Source organism: Rutidosis leptorrhynchoides, chromosome 6, assembly GCF_046630445.1.
Source record: "Rutidosis leptorrhynchoides isolate AG116_Rl617_1_P2 chromosome 6, CSIRO_AGI_Rlap_v1, whole genome shotgun sequence".
NCBI classification, from domain to species: domain Eukaryota; kingdom Viridiplantae; phylum Streptophyta; class Magnoliopsida; order Asterales; family Asteraceae; genus Rutidosis; species Rutidosis leptorrhynchoides.
In genome coordinates, this window is record NC_092338.1 from 426,060,556 (window position 1) to 426,085,312 (window position 24,757).

A 24,757-nucleotide genomic window follows, 5' to 3' on the forward strand; every position below is an offset into this window, starting at 1 on the left:
ACAATAGTTAATGTGGATACCGTATTTAATTAATATTATGCTTCCGCCACGCGTATATAAAAAAAAATAGCGGTGTCACAATTCTCTATCCAGTCACGTTGTTTCTTTGTCATGATGGACAAGACAGTTGATTGGAAGAGCTCTAGGCAGAGCATTATTGAACAATCTACAACAAAAGCAGAAAACATTGTTGACTGAGAAGCTGCTCATAAAGCTATCTGGATAAGGAAATTTGTTGTGATACTCAGAGTAGTACACAACATTTAATCTTCTATAATATGTACTGTGATAGTTCGAGTGTTACTATACTTTTTAAAGAATCACATGTACATAAAAGTATCTGGCACATTCTTCAAAAGTTTGACTACATTCAAGAAGTCATTGAGAGGAATGATATTAGTATTCTTAAGGTTCATACGGATGATAATATGGCTGACCCGTTCACGAAACCCATGACACACAACAACCATGATGATCATGCTAGTAGTATTGGACTTCGTTATGCTGCTGATATTTTTAATTTGTAACTTAGTATTTGAATATTTTTGGAACATTAAGAAGTTTTATCTTAATGAATTGATATATAGTTGGTATGATCAGTTTCATTTATATCACTGTGTTCTATTTTAGCATATTTAATCCATGAATAATTGTTGATTATTTAAAATCTCCATAATCGGTCATGTTATGGGAATAACATGAATTAAGATTAATATGAAGTTTTGATTATATTTATTGATGATAAATAGTTAACTTGTAGAGATCAAAATTCGTATGTATTCATTGATGATGAATATTGGAATGACCTATCCGAGATGTCACTACATGGATCGTTGTCAGTAGTGAATCTTTTAGTGATTATGTCTCTATGTCCTTAGACTTGAGGTGCACGCCAGTTTTGATGTGTGGAAAATTGTACTTTGATATGGTTAAACGCTGTTCTGAATAAGAATGTAATAAAGACCATTATTGGGTATAATGTAAACTCGTGATAGACACGTGTATGCAAAATAGGATTTGTTCCTCCGAAATGTTTGGAGTTAGATACTTTTGAGCTCCTCGATGAATGAATAAGATATTTGTGTGGCCTCACCCAGATGTAATTGAGATGATACTTGATTAGTTTGGTGATCTAATTCAGTTCTAAGATCGAGAAATAAAATTGTTAAACAAATGAGAATGACCGATGATCCATATCTCAAGTTTAACTAAAGTATCTGAAACAAAGGGATGAATGACATTTAACACTTACTACAAGCAGTTTTGAGAAACTACCCTCACGTGAATTTAGGGACAGTGGCCTGTTGCTAGACGGTATCCATTGTTTATATAGTTACTTGGTGTTGTGCCATGCACAAGTGGGAGTCTGAAGGATTAATGTGCAAGGTACAACATATAACTATATGGCTAAATTCATTTGAACCTTCGGGGTCACACATATATACACCTAGACGTCAAATGAAATACATATATGATGTATATATATTATTCGAGTAACGAAACAAATTAGTTTATTAATTAACTAAAAGTTTATTAATTAATATTTTAATACTCCGTGTAATATAAAGAAAAGATCTCAAGAAACTTTGTATCACGGATCTATATTATTATGAGGCTTTTTGCTTTTGTTTTTTGTGATGGCTTTGAAAAAGGAAATGGTTGATTTTGGAACACATCCTTTACGCATGTACTTAGTCATATCACACCGTTATCTCTTAATAATTGATTATTGTCTCTTTATATTATGATACTCATTATATTTAACAAGGCATTAGTGCTTTATTATAAAAAGAAGAGGTAACCAAAAATATACAAATATGCTTATACGAACACACCCTTAGCAATATGGTGATTCTTGATTTCTTAAATTAAATCTTAATCAAGATTTGTGTGGGTGCTTATCAACCTTCGATTTTACGAGAACCAGGAACCAGTGAGATTTATTATTTGTAATTTTTTCACAATTAATCAAGGGTTGATTAATTTGTTACTTGAGTTCGGACTAGCATCCGTTGACGTTGCTTGAAAGTGTAGTGGACTATCCAAAGAGACGGTCATACCATTTGATCGTAAGTTTTCTCTCCGTTCATCAATTTCTTCAAGAAAGGTATATCGTTAACTCATCTTATGATTTAATATTCATGAAAATTATTATGGTGTAACTGGATCTCGTTGGGATAAGTTTAATCGTGTGCATGTTTCATTAAATATTTGAATATTTAATCTTGTAAATATTTTATGAAATAATAAAAGATTATTATTTTAACTATCCGTTGCGTTAACCTGAATTGTTAAAAGTACACACGGTTTTTCATCAATAACCTCTTAGGCAAGGTCTGTTTTGCTTTTTAACTCGCTCTACTTTATACATATGGTGCACAATTATCAATAACGCCTTACATACAATTTCGGTCCTTCAGCCCGGAATCCTACTATGCTAGCTAAGAGGAAAACTACCTAAAGAATGTTATAAATTCATAAGACCCCCTAAATCACTTTGATTCATAGAATCATACGTGTGATCACAAAGGGATCTTGGGTCAACCCAAAGTGGCCAGACCCAATTCGACTTGTATTGAGAGATTACACATTTCTGCATGTTACAAGTCCAGTTTGCTAGAACTTGATGGTACTCACCCACAAAAAGTCATTCATGATCTTTGAGGAAAATACATTTATTGTGCGCAAACGCTAACAACGTTTCCATATATTGAAGTTTTCACACACAGAGTACATACAACGTTAAAGAAGACATTTGAAAGTAAAATCTAGGATGTGCAAATCTCTGTGTAGTTTTACTACTGGTGTAAAGTCTTTGTTTTTTAGAAGTAGCTTATGAATTACAAGACTACCGTAAATTATGTTAACTGGTCAAGGTTGCTAACAATGCATGAGGTGTAGTTTGACATACACATTAATTAGCCATATTAATTGAGCTTTTATTTCATGGGCCGTGCATTATGCACGGCCAAGAACACACTAGTATATATATATATATATATATATATATATATATATATATATATATATATATATATATATATATATATATATATATATATATATATCATGAAAGTTAATCCTAGGTGTCAATCTGCTAATTACCCCACTAATTATGTTGCTGACATGTAAAATCCCTATTTAACACTAATTAATTAAAATTAATTCTAAAATACACACGTGGCAGCCTAAATGCCGAGTACTCCGTATTATTTAGTAAAAAAAAAACAATGTTTTGTAGAGTAATATACGGGAGATTTAGAAGAGGATGGAGGTCTTTCAATGTTCCATTATTTTGGTTTCATTTTTCCCCCCAAAAATCAAACTCCCCACTCATCTTCTCAATTTGCCCATATGTATACATTACCAAATACAGGTGATGAAGATTAAAAACACTCAAAACTGATGCAGGTTGATTAGGGTTTCTAATAAATTGGTTTCTTTCCGCATAACAAAAAACAGCTCATTCTCTCTAAATATTGAATCGCTAACCGTAGAGATTGGTTCCTCCTATCCGATTTCTAAATATCTTCTCAATATTGAAACCGTATCCATATGCTACAAACCCTAATTCATCTTCAATGAAAATATCGTCGATTACATGTATTCAATTTGGATTTTAGAATCAACCCTAAAATCAACAATTAGTTAGCAAAATAGGGTGGATTTTAGATGATCACACCAGTTTCATCTATCGATTTCATTTCAGGTATGAATATTAATTCATGATGTCCATCACATTTTTAGGTTCGTGAATCCATTGTTATCATATTTGTTTAGAGTTTTCATTGTGATTTAGTTTGTATGATGTAAACATTTGATTTTCGGTGATTCAAATATGTTAATAATTTTTATTAAACACCGATGTGATGCATACCAATTGTTCGATCAAATGTATATGATATAAACTTTCCCTTAAATTCTATTACTTAAAATTTTACAAGTGAAAGTGAATAAGCATCATGGATTGACTATTTCGACTACCTGGATAGATACGGCATATCCATTTTTTATGTTTATTTAACCTGAATTTTGCTAACTATTCGCTTTGAGTTTCTAACTTTAAGTTTTCTACAGCGGGTTTTAATAGTTCTTTAATGTGAATTTTTTTGAAATAAGATGTTTATTAGAAAATAATTCTCCACTATTTATAGAATACAATGAAAACCTAAACTAATCTAATTAACCCTAATTGACCGAGCCCGACTATACAATTCGGTTGGGCGGTCCTTTTCTAATACAATGTCTAATACTCCCCCGCAGTTGGAGCGGGAGTAATTACAGATGCTCAAACTGGAATTTAAATATATAAATACATATTATAATGATATAACACTATGAACTTAATAAAACTAAAAAATAGAGTCTTCATGTTTGAGCTTGTAGTCTGGACTTCTAGACCGTCTTGTCTTTTCTTTTTGAGAATTAAGAGAATAAAAGAGTGGAATATAAGAAGTTGAGAATAAAGAATTAGAGGAGAAAAATAGCCCTGTTTGAAAGGTAAGATTTGAGAAGATTAAGGTAAGATCTAGATGATTTAAAATTAAATGAGAAAAAAGATTAAAAGATATATTTATTATGAAGGAAAGTGAATAAGATAAAAGATGGAAGAAAGTTAACAAATATGGATTTTTTTTTTTTTTTCAATTAAGTGGTTTAAGAAGTAAGGAAGAATACATTGAGTTTATTTATGGAAAGAACTTAGATAATTAAAATAGAATTTACAAAAAGAAGGATAGTAATTAGAAAAGGAAGATGATTTGATGAAAATAAGAAAAGATATTGGAGAATTTTTTTTTTTTTTTTTTTTGAATATAAAGATATAAAGAATCAAGAAAGAAGATAAAGGGTTAAAATCTTAAGAAGAGATTAAAAAAAAAAAAAGGATACGTGTTTACCAGATTGGATACGAAGGAGATTTTTTATTACTCTTCTAAACTAATAAAGAAAGAATGATATATAAAAGAAAAAGGTGATTTATGAGGAATTATGCGAGAGTATAGCAAGAAAAGGAAAAAGATTGGTGATTTGCTTTTTTTTAATATATAGAGAAAATAAAAATTGGTTGATGATTTCTTTGAGAAAGCTCGTAGAGGTACACGAGTCAGGAACAAACAAGGTGATAATGTTTATAGGATCTTTTTAATCCACGTAGGTGCACATAAATTATATTTGACAAATAATAGTGTAGCGGAACAAAATTATAAAAGAAGGGAAGATTCAAAAGGAGGAGATTAAAGGAGAAAAAAGTTATGATAGATTCAGATGAGATGAAGATTCGCGGACGGGGAACGCGAAAAAAAAGAAGACAAGAAGAGCGGCGACCAACCGTTTTTAGTGGCGGCGGCAGAAAGAGAGCGGAAGAAACCTAAGCGTCTGATACCATATTAGAAAATAATTCTCCACTATCTATAGAATACAATGAAAACCTAAACTAATCTAATTAACCCTAATGAACCGAGCCTGACTATACAATTGGGTTGGGCCAGTCCTTTTCTAATACAATATCTAATAATGTTGCTAACACCATCTCACACCTTTACCGAGAAAAGAAGTTAACACACACATGGTCCATACTTGGAAGAATTTAGAAACCAAGATCCTACATTTTTATTGGTTCATTGGCTCAAAAAACTTTAGAGTGGTTTTCTTTTTTAAGGGCTGGCGGTAAAATAATTAGTACGTTTTACTAAACATTTTTTCCATCCTTTTAACATACAACGCATATAGAAGCTTTGATGTGCTGACACTTGTGATAAGAAAAGAACATACATAACCTGTTCGTGATTAAATAACAATTAACTCGGAAGAAGATTGTTCTCAAAGTAATAGTGCAATCTGATCAGAGCGCTACAAGTTGAACTTTCTTTTCCACTCAACTCGATTCTCTGATTGCAACCATCCACCCAATTTAAAAAGGTATTATGTGTTGAACATTAGTGACAAAAATAATGTGCTTACTCTTGAATGAAGTTGAAAATGAGTTAATGATTTTTACTCATGAAACTATTACAGATAAATTGCAAATTAGGAGAGGCGATGGCATCTTATGATATTAAAGTCATCGTATGTACTCGATTCTTGCCCTAACCATGTGTACATGTAACTTTAACCATGTTTACGGGTAATTTTAAACCCATCGTATGTGCTCAATCTTTGTGCACTTTTTAGTCTGATTCTTCATGTTTATATAGAAGACTTATAATTTGCAATATCTGATAGTAGCAAAAAAGAATCGGACTATAGTCCTCAATTGGATCCAAAAAGGGACTGTAAAAATCGACAATCCTCTCATTGTCTTAGCATGTGATTTAGTCTTATTATTGTGTGATTTAATTTGTTGATAGATTAACAACTGTAGTTCTAAGAAATTGGAACTTGATTATATATTTGAGAAAATTCTTGAAATTATACCATGAGAAAGGCGTCAATGATGAACTGGGTCGAATTGGTGCTCACTTTAGGCTGTTTTGTTCGTGCTGTGCAGGTCAATGTAGATATAAGTATGGATATAAGTATGAACTGGGTCGAATTAGTGCTCACTTTAGGCTGTTTTGCATTAATCAATATGGATATAAGCATGGATCTTTAGTATAGTTATAGGTAGCATCAATCAATATGGATGTAAATCATATCTTCGAGTGTTTTGGTTGAAAATGAATATGGATATTAGTTGTGATTATATTATCTAGCATGCTTAAACAATAGTTTCCCTGCACTTTATTGGTTTGATGCTTTGCAATGTAAGGTTGGTATTAAACTCAAGCTATTCTAACGTATGGAAGGTAATGTGGTATCATTTTGAATACTATTTATTGTGGTAATATCAATATGTTCAAAATAGGAATCCAACTGAATCTTTTGTTGTTCATTATTGCAACACTACATATTTAATGCAGTTACAACTAATTTTTAACAGTATTTTTTTAACCAACGTGTGCGTCACTGGCTAAACACAATCATGTTATAAGGTATTATTACTTGGAATTGTTTTCTCGATCTAACAAACGAAATTTAGTATGTGCCTAAGGAAATATGTATAACATCTTGAGCTGTATATATAATTTATTTCTTTAACAGTATTGTTAGTTCCGATTTTTATATTTTCGTGAGTTTGAAAATGATATTATTTAAACCATGAATGACTTTCTTTAGGAACGATAGTTTTGCCACTAGGTTTCTAGCTCAAGGTTCGCCTGCTTGCCTACCAGATTGTGTAATACCTTTTGTTTATGAGACATTTGGTGTTTCTGCTCTGGATAATATGACTGTGTGGAAGTTCAGTAGTGTAGGTTGGTTATTGACCTTTTTTAGAGTTAGGTTCATTTTATTCTTTGCTTTTGCTATTTAAGAATTTTGTGTCTGTTTTATTATGTTGTTTGTCTATGCAGATGTGGTTGCTTCATTTGTTGGCTTCTTGCTTGCTCATATCACTGCCTACTTTTTCTCTTATATCTATGGCCTAAGATATTTCCTATTAAGTTGTCTCTTTGTTGAATCTTCTTTTTTCATGTTGTATTCATCTCAGTTATAGTTATAGGCTTATAGCTGTAAGATTGTATAAATCATCCTCACATTTATAAAAACGATTGTATGTTTACGATGATATGATTCCAATGGAGAAATGTGAAGGCGAAGAGCTACTCTCGGGTGTAGGTCAAGTTTTCTTTTACTTTAAGGTTTTCATATTCAGATTTGTTTTGACTAGCTTACATGAGGTGTTTTGGTTTGTTGTATCACGTGTGTAATTTTAGAATAACATTTGATTTTTGATATCATTTTTGTAACACTATTTGTATACTGGAGTTATAATGTATCAGTTGTTTATGTTACGAACATAATTTCTAGATTATTTCCTCAAGTATCTATCATTTTTTATGTGTAGATTATTACTACTATAAATTTGATTTAAATTTATTTTAAGTCATTGTAAATTTGATTTGAAGTGTTTCTTCAATGTAAATGTATCATACAACTAAGCTAATCAGTATCAATACTAATATTTCTGAATGCTATTTTTTAAAGCTACCGTGCAACGCACGACCTCTTAAATCTAGTATATATATATATATATATATATATATATATATATATATATATATATATATATATATATATATATATATATATTGGACCAATCCATGAATAAGCACTAAATGGGGCACAAACTGGATAAGTAAAATTTCAATTTTTTTTTTTTAAAAAAAACGATCCTTTAATATGCAAATAAAAGAAAACGAAAAAATTTTAAAAAGTTTTTGAACAAAATCGTTCGAAAATCGATGATGAATGGTAAACATCGATGATGAATGGTAAAATTAACCATTCATCTGGTTAATTTATCATTCATTTTTGTTCGCGATTAATGATAAAATTAATCAATGCTAAAAAAAGCAGATGAATGGTTAATTTAACCATTCATCTGTTTATGATGAATGATAAAAAAACAGATGAATGGTTAATTTAACCATTCATCTGGGTTTTTTTAGCATTGATTAATTTTATCATTAATCGTAAACAAGATGAATGATAAATTAACCCGATGAATGGTTAATTTTACCATTCATCATCGATTTTTGAAAGATTTTGAACTTTTTTTTTTATGAAAAAAATTGATTAGAGGTGCATTTTAATGCAGATTTATGAATGTAAAAAAAATTCAAAAAAAAAAAATTTTATTTTGCTTATCCGATTTGTACTCCTTTTAAGCTAATCCATGGATCGTGCCCATATATATATATATATATATATATATATATATATATATATATATATATATATATATATATATATATATATATATATATATATATATATATATATATATATATATATATATATATATATATATATATATATATCTTGAACCTGGAACCATCAATTGTAAATCCGGATCGTGAACCGAATCACGATCTTAATTTACGATCTTGAATCTAGATTCATTTTATTGATTTCTGATCCAGATTTTATTCTTGATTCCTTGTTCCTAACTTGATTTCTATTTGTAGTTAATGTTCCTAGCCATGTTTCTCGATATTAGTTCAAGATCCTTGAATTTATATCTCTATTCCGAACCTAATCCTGACATGAATTCTTATCGAGACAAGATTTACTGTTCAATGTCTCAGCTAACCATTCTAATCCTAACCAGGTTGCAAACCTATATCCTCTTTTAAACCCTTTACACGTACTCGCCCCTACGCTAGAAGGATATAACGTCTTTATTAACGATCAAAAGGCCATTAGGCTAGCGATATCGAGGTAGCTCTCGAACCAGAACGTTGAGGGTTCACGTCCTGCTTAGAACAATTTGTATATATATATATATATTGTGGTTACTTCGTGTAGCGGTGTGTATGAGTTTGTCTTAAAAAGCGCCTATATTAACGAAAATCAAGAACTCGTCAGTTTTGTAATTGGGTTTACAACTCTAAGTCTTTTTTTATTTATATTCTTTTGTAATTACCAACTTCAAAATCAAAACTCATCGAACAATCACTCATTTTATAGGAATGATCAGTATCATTATAATTGAAAGAGTCCGACTTGCTCAACATTGCATGCATCGATTATGGTTGTGTCTTTATCATTCTCATTGCCATTGGGCACCGGGTTGGATACACGTTTCGGCACCGGAGTATGACATTTTCTCTAACACTTTATATGTAGTTTCTTTGAGTTTCTTGAAAAGTTGCTTCATTCTATTATCCTTTTATTCTTGTTAAAATCAATCAATCAAGAATTCCGGTAACAAGAAATAAAAATCATTAGTCAGAAATTACTGACTTAGTACGGACATTGTTACAGTGAGGAAACTCAAAATCCAATAACAGAGAAGACATCTGGACTACGACCTGTTTGGGGGAAAATTAAGGAGAAATGCTTGAATTATTTGATTAATATTTTAACAATAATTCGTCGAATGGAAGAACTCAAATCTCCGACAAAGTTTAGGATATGGGTACTTTGACATATTGTGTAAATGTGGGTCGAATTATATGGACCAATCTATATAATTTCCTAAATTTAAAAATCATATACGTTATTAGAACATTTTTAATATAAATTTATGCCTTTTGTAATTATCACACCTTCTTATAACTTATTTTTTTTATTTGATTTTCTAAGAAATTTTCAGTGTTACCATTACATTTGGTCTTCCTTTACCATGTCCACCCTAACATATTTATTTAAGCAATCTTATGTTAATTAATAAAATATTTTGTAAACTTTTTAATAATTTCATGATTTAATAAGTTTAAATTACTTTTATAATAAACTCATGTTGTTTAGATAAGGATTTGAGCTCATCTAAGATTAGCTAGATGAACCTTAAAATACAATTATGGGTGCGTTTGATAAAACTGAATGATTTAGTGCTGAATGGTTCAGAATCTGAATGGTTCAAAGCCTCTGAATAAAGTTTGCTCTGAATAAAAATAAGCTGTTTGATAATCATTTAAAATGAACGATATGAACTGAGTAAAACTACCTTATTAACGTGTCACATTAATAAAAAATCTAATATACTTGTTAGTTAAGTGATCAGGATATGATTTCAGGACAATATTACAGAAAATTTATGCTTTTAATGGTTAAGAGAGTGTTTCTGCTCTGAATGGTTCAGAGCTTAATTCTGAACCATTCAGTACCATATGTCATTCAGATGTCAGAAACAAACGCACTAAATGCTGAATGGTTCAGCATTCAGTGCTGAACCATTCCATTAAGAGGTAAACAAACGCACCATACACTACTACAAATATTACAAAAGAAACCCCCATTAGGAACCTCTTTTTAATGGAGTCAAAGAAAAGAGGTTTCAAAAGTAAAAAGAAACCGTTTTGTGAAGTTAGAAATAAAAACCGGTCCTTTTATTAACCTAAGAAACCTCTTTTTTAAGAAAAACCGGTTCCAGGCTTTTGGAACCTCTTTTTATTTAAAAAGAGGTTTCTTTTATTCAACTTTTAAAACCTTTTTCTTTACAAAACCGGTTCTAGGCTTTTGGAACCTCTTTTTATTTAAAAAGATGTTTCTTTTATTCAACTTTTGAAACCTTTTTCTTTACAAAATCGGTTCCAGGTCTTTGGAACCCCTTTTTAATTAAAAATCGGTTTCGATTTATAAATGCAACGGCTATTTTTTTTGAGCAGATGTTGAACCACATACACCACATACTGATATGATTTTACCCACACTTTTCTTCATTTTTCACTTATCCAAACTTCAACTTCATCATTTCATTTACTCCATTCAAACAACTTCAAAAATCACAAATTAATACTCAACAACCAAATTTCACACACATTTATTCTTTTATACATCTCAAAATCATATGGTTATATATGATTTTCCAACACATTTATCTAAGGTATGTATCTTTCATTTGCATCTATGTATGTGATTCTATTGTTGCAAAATAATAACATATATTTGAACAAAAAAATGATTTTTTATTTAATGTTTATTAGTGTTTTTAGTATACATTCGTATGTGATTCTATGATATGATGCACTTTGTTTGTTTTTTTGAACATATATATGAAAGTGTTTATAGTTAACTTTTATTTGCTTATTTTGTGTATATAGGTGTTTGAAGATTTGTTTCTTATCACTCAATGAAAACTCTAAAGTTTTAGTTACTTGAAATCGTAGACCTATATAAGGTATGTATATCTCTAAAATATCATCTAATTTCGAGCAACTAAAATATGATTTAATTTAGCATTAAGATCATATATATTAGAATTATATTCAAGTTAAATGCCTAAGGTAAATTTTAGCATTAAGATTGTATATATTAGAATTATATTCAAGTCAAATGCCTAATGTTAAGTTGTCACTTACAAGTATATCACTATGTAGCTATTTATATGTTTGTAGATGGATCGTAATAAATGAATGTATGAGATACCTCGCCATAGTTGCGAGTATCTTACGGAGTTGTCTGAATTTATGAAAGTTGCTGACGAGGATCGAGTGAAGAAACACAAAAAAAAGTATCGTGTCCGTGTAAAAAATGTCAAAATTTCAAGACTTATGAGGATCTTCGTACAATTAGCCAACATCTAATCGTAAATGGGTTTGTGGATGAGTATATTTGTTGGTCATGGCAAGGTGAACTACTAGTGGATAACCACAATGTTAGATATGAAGGTAATGTTGATGGTACAAATGCAAATACGGATTCACGTGATGATGGTTATCATGATAATTTAGAAGATATGTTACATGATTTGGAGCATAATATTGACGAAAATGATTTTGATAAACTTCAACAAAGTTTTACTGATTCAGAAAAACCATTATATGCCGGATGTACGAAGTTTACCAAATTATCAGCTATCTTGAGACTGGTTAAATTAAAAGCAAACAACAATTGGAGTGATAAAAGTTTTACAAGCCTTTTGGAGTTGTTACATGACATGCTACCTGAAGATAACGAATTGCCCGTCTCATATTATCAAGCCAAAAAAGTCATGTGCCTAATGGGATTAGAAGTTCAAAGAATACACGCATGTCCAAATGATTGTATATTATATAGAAATGAGTATAAAGACTTACATGAGTGTCCTGTATGTGGCGTGTCAAGGTATAATAAAAAAAAAAACAAACAGAGTTGGATAGTGATGTGACCAAGAATGGCCCCCCGGCTAAATTGTTGTGGTATTTTCCCATCATATCAAGACTGAAATGATTATTTGGAAGCGCTAAAGATGCAAAATTATTACGTTGGCATGCAGAAGAGCGTAAGAAAGATGGAAAACTAAGACACGTGGCCGATTCTTCTCAATGGAGGAATATTGACAATGTATATACAGAATTTGGACAGGAGGTTAGAAATATACGTTTGGGACTTAGTTCAGACGGAATTAATCCTTTCAGAAACATGAGTAGTCGCCACAGTACTTGGCCGGTTCTTCTATGTGTATACAATCATCCGCCATGGTTATGCATGAAACGCAAATACATCATGATGTCTTTATTGATACAGGGTCCAAAACAACCTGGGAATGACATCGACGTTTATTTAGCCCCGTTAATTGACGACTTGCAAACATTATGGAATCCCGGTGTTGCCGTATATGATGCTTATAAGAAGGAGACTTTCAACTTGCGTTCCATGATTTTTTGTACTATCAGCGATTTTCCAGCGTATGGGAATTTATCAGGATACAGTACCAAAGGGGCAAAGGCGTGCCCTCTTTGTGAAGATGACACATCTTCAATATGGTTAAAAAAAGTAGGAAAATGGTGTTTATGGGACATCGAAAATCACTTGAAAGACATCATCCATATCGTAGAAAGAAAGACTTGTTTGATGGTACCATTGAGAATGGAAGAGCACGATCACCATTGGATGGAGAAACGACATTTTCCCGGGTTGAAAATGTAAATGTTGTGTTTGGGAAAACAAACAAAAGTTGCGAAAAGGGGATATGGAAAAAACGATCTATATTTTAGCGTCTACCGTACTGGAAATATTTACAAGTCCGACACTGTATTGATGTTATGCATATTGAAAAGAATGTTTGTGATAGTTTGATAGGATTGTTGTTGAACATACAAGGGAAGACAAAGGATGGAGTTAATGTTCGATATGACATGGCCGAAATGAATATTCGAAAAGAGCTTCATCCGGTTGAGATCGAAGGTAAACGGTGGTAGGAGACGAGCACCAAGGTCGTACTAGGGTTGTCGGATACACTACGGGGTGGAGGAAAGGATTAGATAGTTATGTGGAGAAAAAGAGGAAGCGGCTATCGGAAGAAGAGTGGCAAGCAAAAGTAGAAAAAATGGAAGAAGCGTGGCAAGCAAAAGTGGAGAGTATGGAAAATATTATAAAACAAATGCAGGAACAAATCTCAGAGCTTCTTCGTGAGAGGAATAGTAGTTGTGGCTCGGGGTCACCAACAGTTGACTGGTTGGACGAAATAGAGGTACAATATTCAACTTATTTCTACAATAAATTAAAAAAAATCATCATACATCAACGAATTAACATTATTGATTTCCTGAAACAGCTAAGTATATATGTGTATCATATATTGTGTAGGGTCCAACTCGATGTTATATATTGCGCCCTTACGGATTGTATAAAGTTCGTGTTGCTATAGGGCAGGTTCAACCGAGCACGACCTTGCAACAGATAGGTGGGAAAAAACAACTTGATGAAGGTTATCTCAGTGTTTTGGTAGACACCGTGAATCGCAATTATGTTGATTTTCCTCTTCCGGCGCCACCAGCGACCAATATGTCTATGACTCTAGGTCAAGCCAAGAGTAATTTCATTCTGTGGCCAAGGCAATATCTAGAGCATTATAAGGTGCATTATTTCGCTAGTCTCCTTCAATTCTTCTAATTAAATCTCCAGATAATACTAAATTGAATTTTAGTCGTTATTTATAAGTTATTATACTTTATTTGGATTCTACTGTGTGATTTGTTTTTTAAAACTAAATTGCTATGTTCATGGTCGAATACCGATGATAGATTGGACTTGATCTATTGTTTGTTCAATGTCTACTATATAAAATTTGTGTTTTTTGTTATTTTTCCTCAAATTTTTTTACATCGGGTCTTGAATTGTTACATGAAATCTATAGTAAATGAATTGATTTTAGTTTATTGTTATATGAAGTCTTTTTGAATATATATATATATTTTTTTCAAAAACGTATAACTTCAGTTAGCAATATTTTAATATTGGCCCGATTATTTATAATGGGTCGGTTTTGATTGTACCCTCAAACTGGATAGATAACCCCCCCATGTCTGGCTGCTTTTTAACTGTAGTTATGATTAGTTTTATTAAGCATGATGATACTGTTCAATCATGGTAAAATGGTAAGATCAGGTGGGTTAACGTGTCAAAATGGGTACATTATGGAAGATTGTATTATCTAAAAAGTTTATAACTTTGCTGAATAATTAAATACACCTATCTTCACATTTAGTAACCTGCTGTTGAATATGTTAATAGCCTTCTATGGAAAAAGCAACAACGTCTATCTCGGGAAATGAAGGAACTTCTTCAAGAAAAACACCGGCGTTGGCGAACCAAACTGCAGCTAAAACAACACGGGCGTTGGTGTCGAACCAAACTGCATCTAAAATGAACACGGGTGTTGGTTCCGAACCTGCAAAAAAGAAACAGCTGACTGATGCTAAGAAATTTCACAATATGTACCATCACAAAGTTTCACAATATGCTAAGAAGTTTCCTTGCGTGAAACAACTCTTCGAACATTGGATGAAACGCGAGAACCCAAATGCAGGGGAAACATTTAAAGTTGACAGCTCGATATTTGGTGAAGACCAGCATCCTTATTTCACAATTACGCCCGATGATATTATGCGATTAATGACGAATGGCTGGTTGGACATATCAATTATCACATGGTTTTCAATGTAAGTGTATTAGGTTTTATACTTATTCGTTGGGTATCAATGTTAGTTTAGATTAATAAAATGCTTATCGTCATTTATCCAGGTTGTGTCATAAAATTCAAAGCGAGATGAGTAAACCAAAGAGGTGCACATTTTTAAACCCAAATATAATCTCACAAGACATATGTGCTAAAGCTTCCGAAAAGGCAATTGATTATATCAAAAAAGCAACAACTCCCGTTCACAATAAGTATTACTACATCTTACCTTATTTTCAAGGGTATGTACTTTATTCTACTATGCTTATACTTTTATGTTATAATACTTTTGTGAATATGTATATATTTGATAAAAAAATTTCAATTTATCAGATTTCATTGGACGTTGTTTATCATTTACCCTCGCGATAAGCGAGGTTACATTTTGGATTCCTTGAAAGGAGGAAAGAGTCCACAGAGTTACCTATTGACAGAGATTGTAGATAAGTAAGTTTTTTAATCTGAAAATTCATAATCTATAATTTAATTGTGATACATAAAACTTTAACAATTATTGGTTGTCTTTTAGGGCTATTGGACGTCTCGAATGGGTTCAAGTTTTGGTAATTAACTTTTACCTTTACTTTTACCTTTACGCACATATATTAAAATAGTAGTCTCGCTTTATGTAAGATTGTTCATTATGTTGACAGGTTGGGTTTGTGTTTCATAACAGCCTTACTATTAAAATTGTATAAAATGGTTCGTTTTAGTCGTATAAGGTGGCCTGCTGTTTTGTGGGTAAACCTTTAAGAATTGAGTGAAACTTTGTGTGTAAACCTGTAACAGAATAAAAAGCATGATGAATCAGATCTGGGACGGGTTGATTTGGGACTTTGGGTAACGGGTCGGGTCGGGTCGTGGTTACTACAGCTTACTATATTCTGTTGATGTTGTTATGCAGCTTTTTCTAATAATTGATTTCTTTTAATCAAAATGTAGTGTCAACAACAAAAGGGAGACTGGGAATGTGGATACTATGTTATGAAATGGATGCATCAGTTCGTCTTATTTGATCAACACAAGCTACACCAAGAAGTAAGTGAATAATTTACATCAACTAACTGTTGTGCTGACCTACTGCTGCATGTTTTCCACCAAGAACAATCTGTGTGTGCGTTTTGTGTGTTGGTCACTAAATCTATATTTTCCGACTAACATGTTCTAATGTGTTTTTTTTATAGATACCTTGGATGACTACACAACCGTTTAGCGCGACCGAGTTGGAAAGTATTGTTAGTGTTTGGATCTCCAAATACTTGCCAAAGCCTTGATTCGTTAAGTTTTTAGTGGTACTTAGTTATTTTATTTGTGATTGTCGAATATTTAGCTTGATGTTTCAACGTGTACGTTATTTTGGTTGCACAAAAACTAAAACATGTATTGCTTGCAAGTTATTTTGGCTTTAGATCATGTAATATCTTTTGAAGAATTTTGTATGTTTATGAAGGAAGTTGGAAAACTACTTTGTTGGTGTTTTGTTTTAAATTTTGAATAGCAGGCTGTATTGGTATCAGGCTTTATTAATAATATCAGGTTTTTTTAGCATTAGAATCCTGCAACCGCGTACAACAGCGTATCTGAAAAAAAAAATATGCTTTAAAACCGGTTTCTTAGTAAAAAGAGGTTCCATTTATATATATTTAGAACCAGTTGTGTTTTAAAAAGAGGTTCCTTTGGTTAGGAAAGAAACCTCTTTTTAAAGGAACCTCTTTAACGTAAAAAGAGGTTTCTTTGGTTAGGAAACGGAACCGGTTTATATAAAAAAGAGGTTTCTTTGCTGGAACAAAGGAACCGGTTTCTAAACCGGTTCCACCCTTTTGGAACCCCACCTAAAGAAACCTGTTTCATAGCCGGTTCCAAAGGGGTAAAAAAGAGGTTCCTTTGCATTTTTTTTGTAGTAGTGCTATGTATTGATATTAGAACCTTACTATCGCATTTTTCAGAATTTTAAATTCATTGACGAGATGTATTAATTGCAAATTTACTAAAAATAACATAGTCTTTGACACCAAAAAAATATAGATAAATCATAAAGAAACGTTGAGTATAAGTTTTTTTTTTTTTTTTTTTTTTTTATAATCATTAAAGTTAATAATTAATAATATGAATATGAATGCTTTGTTTTTTTGCTAATGTTGACACATAGTATTTATATATAGGTCACCTTGCTCATGCAAAACATTTACAAATAAATATTGTAAACAGTTGTAGAAACTTTTACATAACTATCCTTCATTAGTACATGAGAAATCATCTACTACATGTCTTATTCATATAACTACTTTTTTGAGCCCGTGTGTTGCACGATATTTGTATAAATTAGTAGTTGATAACGTTAATATTGATACTTATCAAATGTATAATACAATTACAATAAAAAATTCCTTTATTACTGATAACATTTGTGTCCAAAATATTAGTATTGAATACTAACGTATAAATTATGAACTCGTACGTTGAAATTATTTGAATTTTAATTGACAAATAATTAATAAAGCATTGAACATGATTCCCTGAAAAGTTGTTTTAAAACCGATCGCTGAGAATGATATTTTATCTACATATCTAATTGTATATGTTTTTCGTACAAACTAATATCCATTATGTCAAAATCTCAAACGAAGTAGAGCAGTCATACATCTAAATATATATAACGATTATCAAATAACCATTTTAACTTCAATTGACAAACATAAGCTAATATCGTCGCTAGAATTGAGATATTATTCAAAGAGAAAGATCTCAAATATCTGAAGTTTTTCTTTGTATATTATAGGGATGATTCGATCCGCAAGGACCATGATTGGGAATTGTTTGATCGTCTTCTCTGAGGAAGAGGCAAAATAGAATTAACTTGAATTCGGGACCACTATTCGAAATCTTAGTGAAACACTGGATTTGTTATCTCATGTCTGCTTTTCGTGAAGAAATACCAATTGAAGTGGAGGGTGACACGCGCTTTATATAATGTATATAGATGGATAGATAGATAGATATCATATTCTAAACAATTGTAGCATCGTGTACGTTATTTGATCTTTACTTTCACCCCTTTTTATTCAATCAACCCAAAACTTGACCTAATTAATGACCTTTATACAATTTGTGTTGCTCATGTTGTAAATATATTCGTAGTGGTTATCTTATCCCGTTCCACATGCAAGATGTCACATTAGAATAGCCATCATTAATATTTTATTTGTTACTCCGTAATATCTAATAGAATAGTTAACCATAAGTTTCGGTAGAGATCGACTTGAAGCCTATAACTGGAGGGTGGGTACTTTTACTAATTCTCTTCGACTCATAAATCTTGGATCTTCCATGAGTTATTATAGCATTGAGTAAGTCGATAAGTATGTTAATTTAGTAAGTTAATAAATCATTACTCATAATCTTGGGAAATTGATTAAAACATCTTTAAAAAAAAAAAAAAACAAATATAACAAGATTTTCTTTTATAAAAAAAAGTTTAAATATTTAGAGATAGGGAGATAGTACGGACCGGCCCATATAAAGTATCAAAAAAAAAAAATATATAAATTTAATAATAATTCATTTCTCTGGTGGGCTGTAGCCCAACTTAGTTTACAAAATATCAATGTCGCACCATTATAATTAGGTTGTGTATAGTACGATTCCGTCCCAAACTAATTTGGTTCGGTTTCGTCCTGAGTCCCGAATTTATGAAAAAAGTCGTACTGAGGACCGTATCAAATAATTTTGGTTCGGTTCGGTTCGGTTTCATGTTTTTCGGTTCGGTTCCCTGGAAAGAACCGTCCCACTTGAGTACACTCATCATTGACTGCTGGAATTGCGATTACAATCGGTCTACTTTTCAAGAGAGACAGTAAAAGCATCTATTTTTCATTTAGACATGCAAAATATAAATCATCCTATAGATGTTATTTTTTTCTAAAATAAAAAACATATTATTATTATTATTATTATAAAAAATAATATTAGCATAGTACACAATGAAGCACAATTACATGGAGAAATGGAGAAGTGTATGCAATGATCTCAAAACAAAGATACAAAAGACGAATTTAAACATCATCTTAAAGTGTTACTCTTTATATTTGATGGTTTATCAAACACAACATGAAAATAATACAATAAGAAGATAATAATATTAGAGACTATTTGTTAAATTATAGATAAATAAAATGTAAATATTTCAGTCCGGTCCGTTTCTCATTTTTCGGGTTCGGTCCGTCCCGTACCGAGGACTGAAAATTATGAAATTTAAGTACCATGGACCGTACCGAAACTCTTCGATCCGGTTCGATTCTGGTACGGTTCGGTCTGGTCCTCGATTTTTTAAGTTTTTTTCCGAACCATGCACACCCCTAATTATAATATGGTTACTGATCCCTACACAAACAATAAATACCCTTATACTATATTTAATTTAAGCCCCAATATGATGTATGTGAGAAATAAATGATGAATAAATAGTCATTGTTTATGTTATGTGTTGACTATATAATTAAAATTACAAATTTATCCATGTACATACAACAGTTAGCAGGTTGGAAAGTTAGAGGTGAATGTGAGAATTCATGTTTAATGTTTTCATGACTCAGAATATTAAGAGATTATAATTTCATTAGGTCAAAAATAAACATTATACGACTTATATAATTTTATATTATTAAGTCAATCAATTAACTTGTAAACAAAAGGTTTTTATAATAAATTATTTGAAGGTCTATAAAACAAAAAATATAACATACACAGAAAGGTAAAATTACGAAATTTACATTTACATACTAGAATAGAAGATAGAGTTGGACTGGGATTCTAAAAAAAAGTTGGACTGGGATTCGGATTACGACACACGCAACATACATACATAGATAATCGTCACTCGCGATTTTATTTAATTCCAGTCGATTAAATTGTACAATTTAAAACGTAGGTTCAGATATATTAGGGCTGTTAGTTGTGTTTATATCTTGTTCGTTGTTTATTTTATTTTATTTTATAAAAATGTCGAAATCAGTTGGAAGAACTGCAGTTGGCATTGATCTTGGAACAACAAATTCGTGTGTGGCCGCCTGGTTTGATAAGCACAATCGCGTTGAGATCATTCCTAATGAACAAGGTAACAAGATCACGCCGTCATGCGTTGCCTGGGATGGCACAAATCTCTTGGTTGGTGACGCTGCTATAAATCAAATGATCAGAAACCCTAACAACACCGTTTTTGGTAACGTCCGTTATTCATTAATTAACTAATTTATTTCGTTCGTAGCTAATCTATTACTCTAATTATTCCCAGGGCAATTTGGGCAAAAACTCCTAGTTAACTAAACTGAGATCGACCTCTTAATAGAAGCCATAAAACCTAATTTATGATAATTTAACGTTTTCATTACTTTGAAAATCAAAGGTGATTTCAGTATCTTATGTCACTCTAAATATGAATATGAATTAATTAATGATACTAATTTGGATGTATTTAGTGGCCTCCATAATTTAAACCCTAATTGCCCATCTCGCCCACTCTCAAAAGAAGACTCTGCTGGTTAATGAACTTCTTATTGCTATTATAATTTATAATTATAATTATAATATAATAATTAATTAATTAATTATATTTGGTATTACTGATTTTCAGATATTAGGCGTCTAATCGGAAACAATTTCAGTAATGAGAGAGTGCAGAAGGACATCGAGTCATGGCCTTTTAAGGTGATCAGATGGATCGGGGATAATCCGATGATCGTTTTTGAAGACAAGGAGAATATTAAAAGTTTTACACCTGAAGAAATATCTTCCATGATTCTAAAAAGTTTGAAAAAGTCAGCTGAAGCATACCTTGGAAGAATAGTCACAGATGCAGTTATAACTGTTCCTGTGTATTTTAACGACAATCAACGGAAGGAAACCATGAATGCTGGTAAAATGGCCGGATTTAATGTCGTTCGTTTGATTAATGAACCAATATCAGCTGCTATCGCGTATGGTCTAGATAAGAGTGCTGTCAAAAACAGGCGAAAAACTAAAAATGTCTTAATTTTCGATTTGGGTGGAGGAACGTTTGCTGTGTCTCTTTTAAATATCACAAACGCCGGTAACATTACAGTTAAAGCAGTTGGTGGTGACGATAATTTGGGTGGTAAAGATTTTGACAAAGAGATGGTAAAGTATTGCGTCGAAGAATTTAAGAAGAAAGAAAACAAGGACGTGAGTGAGAACGCAAAAGCAATGAGGAAGTTGAACTTTTCATGTGAGAAAGCGAAGAAGGATTTGTCATCAACAACTCAAACTTCAATTGAAGTTGACTCATTGTACGAGGGGATTGACTTTTCATTGAAGATCACTAGGGCAACGTTTGAGGAGCTAAATCGAGATTACTTTAAGAAGTGCATTGAGCATGTGGAAAAGTGTTTGAGAGATGGGAATGTGCAGAAGAAAGATGTGGATGATGTCGTTATTGTCGGTGGGTCTACGAGGATTCCGAAGGTACAAAAAATGCTGATGGAATTTTTTGACGGAAAACCACTTTGTAAGAGCATCAACGCGGATGAAGCTGTTGCGTACGGTGCTGCAGTATTTGCGTCAAACATGAGTGGTAATGCTAGTGAAAAGTTGAAGGATTTGGTACACAAATTAATTTCAATGATAAATTGTTGTGTAACTTTTAATTTTCAGAACCAATGAAATACATATCACAACAGGGTTAGAGCTATCTAAAACAGGGTTACAAGACCATTGGTGCTTGTATACATTTGATCAATGAAATTGTAATTTGATAAAGGCCTAATGGGTGATATTGTTATAGGTGATAATTTTGACCCACTAACTCATTTGATCATTTCTATTATATATTATATATTATATATTAAATATTAAATCATATTTAAAATCATGTAGTAATTGTTATAGGTGATAATTTTGACCCACTAACTCATGAATCGGCAAATGTTATACTCCGTATATGATTACAGATTTCATACATCGGTTCTATCATAACTTAATGTTCTTATTACTCCGTACTAGTTTCATGAGCATATTTCAATTGTTATCACTACTATCATATAATGTTAGTATATGAATCATTTTGGTTATATTATACTGCGAATCATCCCCTACAATAATCGACTTAATACGTGAATGAACACACGGGCCTTCGGAACCACATTTTCCAGTGCTTGTGTCCTTATATGTTTGTTTGCTTCAGTAGTAGCAGCAGATGTAGAATCTGAAAGGTGGGATTACTGGTTTCATTTAAACCTAGCTTACAATCACTAGTGAAAGAGTACTTATTGACCCAACTAGCGAATCTGTTTAGAACCAGGTTCAGAAAGATAGATGAAAGAGCTAGCATAAGGAAAAAATTCTATGGATGGAAAGAGGTCTTCCTTGCTTTCAAGGTTTCGGCATCCCATATATTTTTTTAAAAGCAACGAACTTACGTTGTATATTAGAAAATATACAGTCTGTACAATTGGGTTACAAAACAAAAAACTGGTACAAGGATCAACAGCTGCATGAAATAGTAAAGATGCCAGTAACTAAATTAATACATATATACATACTTTTGTTTTAACAGTGTGTTAAGAGTCACTGACGGGAGCCCGCATTGGAGTACCACCTACCCGATCATATCCATGACACGTGTCGGGGGAAACTGCATTGAAAAAAAACCCCTTTGAGGATCGAACCTGCATCGAGTTCCATCAAATGCCCAGATTAATGGGGTAATCTGGTAATATATATACATACTTACTAAGAAATATACTTTAAAGATAAGCTAGTTAACTTTTTGAATAAAAATTGAATTTTTCTAATGGCAACCCAACTCTAAGGGCTGTCATTAATTCGGACAACTCTTAGGGTTGTCATTATTCAAAAACAATAATGTATTATGAAGTTAGTTTTAACTAGCGGTCATATAGTCTATAAAGGTAAATTAAGCCATGAGAATGAAACTTGCCCAATAACTTTGTATTTATGACGTAAGTCTACTTCCACTATATTATCGTCTCTTGAACCAGCCATATCGTTTACATAACGTTTATATTTATAATCAACATTAAAAGTAAAATTTGATATTGATATATGTTGTTTGGTTTAAGATAGTGATAAATATCTTGTTTTAGTCACTATAAGATAGTGATAAGTTTGTCCCCAACTTTTGTTAAACTTTAAATAACATATGACCTCATGCTTGACCGTAACTTTCTATTATATATTTTAATCATGTCTAATTCAGTATTTATTGCACACTAATAAGAGAACCCACACAATCAAAACGAGAAATGAAAAAATTACAATGTCATTATCATGTGTTAAAGCTATGTTGTTGTACCTTGACTTTGGTTAAGTTAATGGAACTGCCGACTGCGAGTTACTTAACCTGTCATTATCATGTAATCCTTATCGAGTTATCAAAGCTACTAATGCATAACTTAGCCTAGAAGATTATGAAAAGTGGAACAAGTTAACAAAAAGAAAAATACATCCATTTATAGTAATTATGATAAGATATTTATTCATTTGTCCTTGTTAGGATAGAAAGGGCTTCCATTTAAAGCTCAAGTCACTTTCTAAAAGGCTTAATTAGATCATATTTGTCTATTGTCAGTTTATAAAACAAATTCATCTATTTTCATGACGCTTACAGCGTTCTTTTACTTATAACTTAATATCGTGATATATTGGTTTCATATGTGACGATACAACAATTTCACAACATTTTGTTAGAATTATACGGCATCAATTGTTATATCCATATCCATACTACTAGATCTTATAGTTGTGTACTTGGGTTGGGCTTAAGTGTTTGGGTTGGCGAAGTCCATTAAGAACCCGTTAATAATTGAGCGTAACAAGGATTGTAGGTTGTTTAAGTCTTTTCGTTACTTTGGCAGTTAAGATTTACTCCTATTTATTTACTTTTTTATTTCACAATTGTAGTTATTTAATTATGAATATTTATATCATAGAGCAATTATTTATGTAATTTAAAGTGACGGTTATAGGATGTACAAGATTTTTATGCAGATTAATGATAATTTTTAGAGCCGTCGTATGAAAAATCCTTATATATAGATATAAATTTAGCTATAGGGTGTGTTTGGACGAAATTAGCTGGAGCCGAAGCTTGTAGTTTGAGTTGAAGTTAGAGCTTATTTTTAAAGTTGAAAGCTGAATTTTATTATTCCCTCCGTCCTAAATTAATAGTTTGTATTGATTGTTCAAAGTCTTTATATGTTAATAACTTTGACTTTAAATAACTTTTTTTTGTTATAAAATATTTGATAAAAATTATATCAAATGAAAATACATATAAACTTAATTTATTCATATAAA

General features: G+C 31.6%; 2 protein-coding genes across 2 annotated transcripts; both read left to right on the forward strand.

Moving 5' to 3' along the window:
• Positions 1-11,900: 11,900 nt before the first annotated feature.
• LOC139855204 (uncharacterized) lies at positions 11,901-13,667 on the forward strand. The gene is made up of 4 exons (XM_071844444.1): positions 11,901-11,998; positions 12,061-12,591; positions 12,708-13,391; positions 13,541-13,667. Exons 1-4 carry the CDS (start codon positions 11,901-11,903, stop codon positions 13,665-13,667), a joined length of 1,440 nt encoding a protein of 479 aa, XP_071700545.1.
• A 6,637-nt stretch (positions 13,668-20,304) lies between these two features.
• LOC139855378 (heat shock cognate 70 kDa protein-like) lies at positions 20,305-22,195 on the forward strand. Its single transcript, XM_071844594.1, has 2 exons — positions 20,305-20,645; positions 21,057-22,195. The coding sequence occupies exons 1-2, from the start codon at positions 20,426-20,428 to the stop codon at positions 22,100-22,102; spliced, it is 1,266 nt and encodes a 421-aa protein (XP_071700695.1). The 5' UTR covers positions 20,305-20,425; the 3' UTR covers positions 22,103-22,195.
• Positions 22,196-24,757: the final 2,562 nt, after the last annotated feature.

Coding starts and splice junctions, on each gene's coding strand:
- LOC139855204 (XM_071844444.1), top strand. CDS start 11,901: ATGTATGAGATACCTCGCCATAGTTGCGAGTATCTTACGGAGTTGTCT. Junction 11,999..12,060: donor GTGAAGAAACACAAAAAAAA/GTATCGTGTCCG, acceptor TCGTACAATTAG/CCAACATCTAATCGTAAATG. Junction 13,392..13,540: donor CATTTTCCCGGGTTGAAAAT/GTAAATGTTGTG, acceptor TGTTTGTGATAG/TTTGATAGGATTGTTGTTGA.
- LOC139855378 (XM_071844594.1), top strand. CDS start 20,426: ATGTCGAAATCAGTTGGAAGAACTGCAGTTGGCATTGATCTTGGAACA. Junction 20,646..21,056: donor CCCTAACAACACCGTTTTTG/GTAACGTCCGTT, acceptor ACTGATTTTCAG/ATATTAGGCGTCTAATCGGA.